The 8,283-nt window shown below is 39.5% G+C and overlaps 1 protein-coding gene across 1 annotated transcript; it reads right to left on the bottom strand.

The window, feature by feature from the left end:
* Positions 1-1,973: 1,973 nt before the first annotated feature.
* LOC122282193 lies at positions 1,974-5,342 on the bottom strand. Its single transcript, XM_043094143.1, has 3 exons — positions 3,091-5,342; positions 2,872-2,959; positions 1,974-2,771 (listed from the first exon to the last, which is right to left on the bottom strand). The coding sequence occupies exons 1-3, from the start codon at positions 5,340-5,342 to the stop codon at positions 1,974-1,976; spliced, it is 3,138 nt and encodes a 1,045-aa protein (XP_042950077.1).
* Between the last annotated feature and the right edge of the window lie 2,941 nt (positions 5,343-8,283).

Below are 8,283 nucleotides of genomic sequence, written 5' to 3' on the forward strand. Positions count from 1 at the left end.
TTCAATCAAGAACATCAATATTAAACACAAAGCCCATATTTTACACTAGACATTGTACATGAAGCTAATTGATAGCCACACAGTCATATTGTGTGTTATGCAATAAAACCCCAACCCAAAAATCCTCGGGAAGCACCATGCCACTCCCATACGTCATCCTCACTAACTAATTCTCTCATTCTATATAAGAGGTCGTTCTAACCTTATATAACAGCGTATGTTAAATAACCAACGGAAATTGAAAAGACGGGGGAAATCATAGACCAGTGAGATGGTAGCAATAGGGTTGTGATAGAAAGATTTAAAGGAGAATGGGTTGTGACATCATACTACGCTCTTGTTGGTTGAAATTACATACCTTTTCCTCCAATATCCTAACAAAGGATTTCCGGCCGGCTGTGTGGTTGATGGTTAAAGCCTTTCTATTTTCCCAATTTTGCCTTGACATTTTCTAAAATTAAGTAGCATATGTCAGCTTACCCAAACGGCATAATAAACGGAAAATGAGACGTTTCCAAAGTTAAATTCCTTCAGCTTAATTTTTTGAGTAAGCAATAATTACCTTGAATTCGTCGCTTCCCCACCTCCAACACAAGGTTTCCCAAACATTCACATCAACCATTGAACAACCAGAAGCCAATGCTTCTTCGTGGCTTCCGTATGATTCATATTTTTTGTGTAATTGGTAATGGAATGCATTGAACCTCTTACGCAGCTGCTTGAAGACGGTCAACCTATGATTCTCCCGATCCCAATCCAACACGAAGTCACCCTACATGGATGAACGTCACGTTATTACAATATGTAGAATCTATTGTACTCCCACTCCAATGAGTCAATATAAATGGCACATATCTTACCCTCACACGGTCGACCAACTCGTCCTTTTGTGCCTGTGGCACATCGGTCCATCTCGCATAGCTCATGTCGCAATGTTGTTTTATAATTTGCGTGAGCCGTGCAGTAAACAGGGATGAGTTCGTACAGCAAGGTGCGGTTTCGCCATCATTAATCTTCAAAAACACTTTGCCTTGCTTTCTCAACATCTCGAATGCAATACACTTAGCCGGCCCACGTTTCCGTTTGGGTGGCTCCTGGTTTGTTGCAGTCATTGTGGGGGCAGTCGCGTCTGTATTACAAGATAACAAAAAGTACTTGATCAATATTAAGAAAGCATCATACGTAGTTTACACATGTCAAGAGTTTTTTGTCGTAAAAGCATAGAACATAACTGAAAATCGTACCGATATTGTCTCCGTTGGGTGGGGTGACAACCTCAGCGCCCGTATTATCTCTATTTGGTGGGGTCACAACCGTAACAATATTATTCCCGGTAGGTGGGGGTTCTCTAACTGGTGAGGGTTCTCTATTCAGCTCAGGTGGGGGCATCGGAATGGGACATGGAGGCTCCCATGGATGACTAGGAGGCTGAGTTGAGTCATCCGAGCCTGACTCATTATCTTGAAGTGAAGGGCTGTGGTATGAACTAATACGAACTCCTCGTGGTCGGCGTGCTCTACATGAGTATGGTACAAATCGACGACCTCGGGCACGTCGTCCAGCCCCTCTTCCTCGGGAACTTTCTTCCATCGTGTCACCTGCATTTATTTAAAAAATCTCAAATGGGTTAGAAGTAATTCAAACCAATATAATATAGCATGGGATTGATATTTAAATTAAAAAGCACAAAAAATGTTTTCCGCAATATTTTTTCACAATTTATGTACATCATTACAGCTACAATCATAGTAAGAGGCTTCCGGAACTCTCCAGATTTTTCAATTTAAATTTAATGTGAAATGCAACATAACTTGCTTCCCAATTGGTAAACTCAAAAGTATCGAAATCATGCAAACTTAGTTGAATGGAGCAACAACTGTATTTCTTGATACCTTATATTGTACATATACACATTACTAAAAAGGTAAACTCAAATTACGCAAGCAGTTCCGCTACAAGTAATAGCCAGTTGCCTAGGCTGATAGAGACTCATCGTCTGTGTAAAGGTCCTCCTCATCTGAATATTCCTCATCACCAGAATAATCTCTTGAACCAGAATCCATCATGCCATCGTCAATAAAGTCTGTCGAACTTGCGTTTTGACCAGCCGTACTTGTCACTTCTCGTGCATCAATCAATATAGGTTCTATGTCATTCCTATTCAGTGGAGTTGACACTGGACATGCATCGCACTGCAATGGTGCATAATTATATGTTTCCTCAGTTTCTTGATATGCATCATCATCACTCAAGGAGCCATCAATATCTTCTAACACTCTTGGCACCAATGGAATGTCATATACATTCCTGTTCGTGTAGTGTTGCACCACAAACCATCTCCCTTTGGCCCTTATATCTCTGATGTAAAAACACTGGGAAGCCTGGCATGCCAACACAAATGGTTCATCTTTGTACCAAGTCCTATCCATGTTGATACTGGTCATATGGTTATCAACTCGTACCCCTCGTCTCGGATCACCAACGTCAAACCAATCACACATGAACAAGTACACCCGCCGCCTACCCATGTAGTGCAACTCCACGATCTCATTAATAACACCGTAGAAGTCTACATTATTAGTATTTTCATCCCCAGTTACCACTACTCCTGAATTTTGTGTACGGCGCCGAAGTTCACGTTGTTTCGTATGAAATCTTTTGCCATTTATAATGCAAGCAGTATAGGATGCAACCCACCGTTCTGGACCACAGGCTAATGCATATAGATCATCTGTCACCTCAATTGGGTTGGTGATACGCTGGTCCTGAACCTACAATAATATTTTGGTGGAAAGTCATCACTTATAGATTTTTTATAATAGTCAGAAAGGGTCGGGTTCATCTAAATATAAAGGGAGCGAGCTAACTTACACGTTTCTTCAACCAATTTGGAAATTCAGTACGATGTGTTTGATCGATACAATTAGGGATGTGCACCCTACATTTCTCGGCGTGCTCCCTGCATTTTGGAGAACACAAAATCATGCAGCAATTTCAGAAAGATACGCTAAGGACATACAACATAAATGGAGATGTCCCAAAAAGCCCTAAACAAATATTGTGATCACTTGAGGGATAATGGATGCTTACTCTAGGTAGGGTCCAACCTCAGCGCAGTTGTTGAGGACGTACCATGTTGCTTCCATTAGGAGTTTATCCGATAATTGCCTGTTGGTAGCTGTACCAATGGGCCGAACTTTCTGGTTGAAAATTTTGAATCCATCTATATTCTCGGCTTCACCATCAATATTGCGGTCATTTCGAATAAACTTCGTCTCAACATCTTGGAGATACAATGAACAAAATGTCAGGCATTCTGTGTGAATGTAGGCTTCGGCTATTGAGCCCTCTGGTCGGGCTTTATTCTTAACATACCGCTTAAACTTGTCGAGATATCTCTCAAATGGATACATCCACCTATATTGTACTGGACCCCCAAGTATGGCCTCACGGGGTAAGTGGACTGCTAGATGGATCATGATATCGAAAAAAGATGGGGGAAATATCATCTCCAATTTGCATAGAATTGTGGAAATATCAGTTTCAAACTGGGATATTTGGTAAACATCCAGGGTTCGAGCACACAACCCCTTGAAGAAAGTGCACAGTTCAATCAAGGCCAATGCAATATCAGTTCGTAAAAACCCCCCCACAGCAACAGGAAGTAGTCTTTGCATGAAAACATGACAATCATGACTTTTCAACCCTGAGATTCTGCAATCTCGTACAGAAACACAATGCGAGATATTCGAAGCGAATCCATCTGGAAATTTCACATCGGCCAGCCATTCACAAAATTTCTTCCTTTCTTCACCGTGTAATGTATACAATGCTTGTGGCATTGTAACACGTTCTCCATCATACTTCAAATGTAATTCTTTTCTGAATCCCAAAATCTCCAGGTCACGTCGAGAATTGATATTATCTTTAGTTTTACCAGTTATGTTCATTAAAGTGCACAATATGTTATCGAAAATATTCTTTTCAATATGCATGACATCTAGATTATGTCGAAGACGCAGGGTTACCCAATACGGTAGTTTGAAGAAAATGCTATATTTTGTCCAGTTCAACTCTTCAACAGTGCGTTTTCTATTTCGATGAGATTTACCGTATTGCACATCCCCAAGCATCAGAAGTTGAGCTAAAATATCTGATCCTTCTAAAACTCTTGGTTGAATGCGATGATCTTCCTTACCATTGAACAAATTTTTCCTCTTTCGCCACATGTGATCAGACGGCAAGAAACGACGATGTCCCATATAACAATGTTTTCGACCATACTTCAACCAATTGGAGTCAGTGCCCTCATTACAAGATGGACAAGCCAATCTTCCTTTTGTTGACCACCCAGAAAGAATCCCATATGCTGGAAAGTCATTGATTGTCCACATTAAAGCAGCGTGCAACATGAAGGTTTCCTTCGTGGAGGCATCATACGTAGGTACCCCCTGTTCCCAAAATTCAAGCAATTCATCGACTAATGGTTGCAAATAAACATCAATGTCATTACCCGCAGATTTTGGCCCAGGAATAATGAGGGATGTCATGAAGAATTGGTCCTTCATACACAACCAAGGTGGCAAGTTATACGGTACCAGGATTACTGGCCAAATGCTATACGGTTTTGCCATATTATTGAAGGGATTGAAACCGTCACTTGCCAGGCCAAGCCTAACATTGCGAGCATCCTGTGCGAACCAACTATGGTCCTCATCAAATCTCTTCCAGGACTCTGCGTCTGCAGGATGTCTCATACTGGACTCATCGATGGGCCGTTGCTCTTTATGCCATCTCATTTCACGGGCTATATTTGCAGTCATGAAAAGACGTTGCAATCTTGGTTTCAAAGGAAAATGCCTCAACACTTTTTGAGGGATAAGACGAGCCCTGTGGGTATTAGGCACCCACCTTGAAGCCTTACAGGTAGGACATTCATGAAGATTAGCATTTTCCTTCCAGAATAAGGTGCAGTCATTGGGACATGCATGAATTTTGTGATAACTCATACCCAAACCCCGCTCCAATGACTTTGATTCCTCATATGAATGTGGCAATTCAGCATCAGGAAAGGCAGTCCGTAACAAGTTAAGTAGCATATCAAACGACCTTATTGACCATCCACCGAGTGTCTTAATGTGTAACAACTTCACAATGAATGATAGTTTTGAGAATTTTGTACAACCAGCAAAAAGTGGACGTCGGGCATCCTCTAGTAGCTGCTCAAAAGATGAACTTGGAAAGGGATCTGGTATTGATCCACCAGTTGGCAATGGATTACTATGATCTTGGGGCACATCAACAAATGTTCCTGCCTGAATGTCAGCTAACATATGGTCCATGTCATCAATGTAGTCATCGGCATAATCAGCAACATAATCGTCGTCGTCGTTGTCATTGAAAGTTTGTGTTTCCTCCTCCCCATGAAAGATCCACTGGGTATAATTTGGATTGATCCCATTCAAGAACAAGTGAGTCTCCACATCAAATATAGGCAAGAAGAGAGTGTTACAGCATGAACGGCATGGACATCGAATGTGATCACTTCCTCCGGAATGGTTTCGTGCCATGTTGAGGAAAGTGTTAACCCCCTCGGCATATGCAGTTGATCGAAGTCTATTGGGCAAGTGCATCCAGCTTTTGTCCATCTAAAATGGTTGAAATCAGCATATTAGTATATAAGGTTTCCCTTTAAGGTTCAATTTAGCTATACGATAGATGGGTTGTAGAATATGGAGGTGATTATACTAATCGGGGCTGTCATGTTTGTCGTAAGGGAATGACGAAGGTTGTGTATTCACTTTTGGTGTGTCTATGCCAGGAGTATTGAAGTGCTGCAGCATATGTCATCATGTTAAACATTGTAATATTTGCTAGCGTATGTTGGTATATGGCACAGGAATGCATATAAAGATGCTAAGAAGAAAGGACATTGATATGGAGGTTGTATAAGCTTGTTGTTGGTATACTTTACAACAGATTATTTAAAACGAAGATTCAATGGTTTAATGAAGAAATTGCAAACATATCTCAATGAACTGCACTTGTAAACGAACGTACTTGGGCAATAATAGGGAGGTTGTGAAAAACGTGATGGAAGTTTCAAGAGATTTAGTATGTGCTTGAGAGAGAGCAAGAGAGTTAAGTATCATCAAAACCCAGCAAGGTCCTTCACATGAGGCTAGAAGTACACACAAATTCTAGATATTTTGAAAGCGAAGCCACAAGAAACAAAAGCCATAATCTGGAGTTTAAGGGTTCTGTTCGTTTTGTAGTAGAGAAGTTAATGATCATGTGGTGCATCTAAGGTAGCCACAAAATTAAAGTTTATGCTGAAAGAATCGAAGATGGATTTTTCAGAATCCAGCTGGTTTTTCTATGCCCAGCATACACATTTCCCAAAAATTCCCATGTGCAACCATACCACAACTTTGGACATAATTCACAAAGAAGAGAAGGTTGGGGCAACAAAAATCTGAGCTTGTCAAAAGATAATTTTTACATAACAATTTAATAGTTATGGGCTGTGTGTGTATGTTTTCAAGTAGCCAGACATTTGGTCTTACATGGTTCAGGCTTTAGGACAATTTCTATTCATTTCAATAAAAGTCTTTTCAACATAGTAACTCCATGTACCCACTGTCTTTTCAATCCAACAACCACTTCAAATTCTATATACCTTGTCCAATTCTAACATAGTTTTCAATACACCAATTTTGTCTATGCTAGTCAATTCTGTATTTGAGTTTAAATGCCCATAGAATTTAAGCGTAGTTGAATTTAAATAATTCTGAGGTATAATCAGAAAAATATGGACCATCGACACTTAACTCTTCTGAACACCTAATCAGTGGTTTTGATGCTCTATAATTTCTAGCCTCACTACTTACATGAAGGTAAATTCACAAAATATGGACCATCTCACTTTGCAACTGTTTTATGACCAGTGGAGACCTAGAGCCTCACCAACATGTTCCAAGGATTATAGCATTTTGCCAGCTCCTACATTATCTATAGATAAACATGAAGGATGTCCAAGCAATATTGTCAATTATTTAAAACCTTATAGTTCTGCATACCAATTAAGTGTGACTTGGGAAATATGAATTAGGTAGTGAGGTAATTTTAGATATTTTGTAAATGGTAATAAAAAAAATAATGTAACAATATTAAAAATAGTGAATAAGAGGAAAAATAGTTTTCAATATGTAAAAAATAATTGGTCAAATTAAGGAATAGTGCACTAATTTTTTCAGAACATTCGACTACCCAAATGGGGCCTTAAGCTTTCTGGCCTCCACTAATCTTTGATCTGTTTCTACATGCAGCTTCTTGAAATGCAAGTAAAATTAGTTGGCTTAATTTGAGTTTTGTCTCCTAAATTAGCTTCACCACATGCTAAAGAAATTATCCATAAATTCCACAAAAAAGTTCTTCAATATCTGATCTTTCTGAGCATCAAGATAATCACTTTCTCCCTTATCCAAACTATAAAGTAAACGTACATGACATAATTTTACTATCTTCTGAACACCTAATGAATTCCCAGTATTTCACCACTATATATTGCATGTAACTGAGAGATCACAGCCACCTAACAAGGCCAAACCTCTCACACTTTGCCTTTTCTTTGGCCAACATTACGGCAGAAAGTGGACATTCTATACAGTGACCTATTCTGAGTTGGGTGGCTTCCTTCCATGCCACCCACAAATTGTGGTTAGCAGAGAAACCAAATGCTAAAGACATCTCATGTGATATTCCTAGTTTTACATGAAGCATTTAGAGCCATTCTATAGATATATACATGAAAACAACTATCAGTATGGCCTTATGATATGCCAGGCCCTTAGTACATTTCTGGTACTTTTTCTTATCTTTTTCAGAACTTCACACATTTCGAGATTTTTCCGTAGAAATTCTTGATACACCCAAACCTTAGGATACATCAGAATGTACTCATTTTCTTTCCTGGAAAAATAAGTAAAAAGATATTTTACATGATCATGAACATGTAATAAGCATCGAGTTATCCTCATTATTATATTATGATTAATTAGCTTTTTTTTGCTGGGGAGAGACCAAGAAAGAGATCACTCCAGAACCGAACATGCATGCATGAGGAGGTAGTGTCATGATCTAACGTGATAGACTGAGTGGGCGAAAGCTTTTTGTCCTGCCCATGCAGTTGTGTTTGTGTCAACTGTCATCTATAATTTACAGCTTATATACACAACTGCATGCAAGAAGCTCGTGATCTAATGGGACCCTGCTCTAAGCTGA

Source organism: Carya illinoinensis, chromosome 11 (assembly GCF_018687715.1).
Source record: "Carya illinoinensis cultivar Pawnee chromosome 11, C.illinoinensisPawnee_v1, whole genome shotgun sequence".
Taxonomy (NCBI): domain Eukaryota; kingdom Viridiplantae; phylum Streptophyta; class Magnoliopsida; order Fagales; family Juglandaceae; genus Carya; species Carya illinoinensis.

What these genes read in the sequence shown, in the direction of transcription:
- LOC122282193 (XM_043094143.1), bottom strand. Translation starts at nt 5,342, where the DNA reads ATGGACCATATGTTAGCTGACATTCAGGCAGGAACATTTGTTGATGTG. An exon ending in GAGGTTGGACCCTACCTAGA is followed by an intron (nt 2,960 to 3,090) that starts GTAAGCATCCAT and finishes TCCAAAATGCAG; the next exon opens with GGAGCACGCCGAGAAATGTA. An exon ending in CAAATTGGTTGAAGAAACGT is followed by an intron (nt 2,772 to 2,871) that starts GTAAGTTAGCTC and finishes ATATTATTGTAG; the next exon opens with GTTCAGGACCAGCGTATCAC.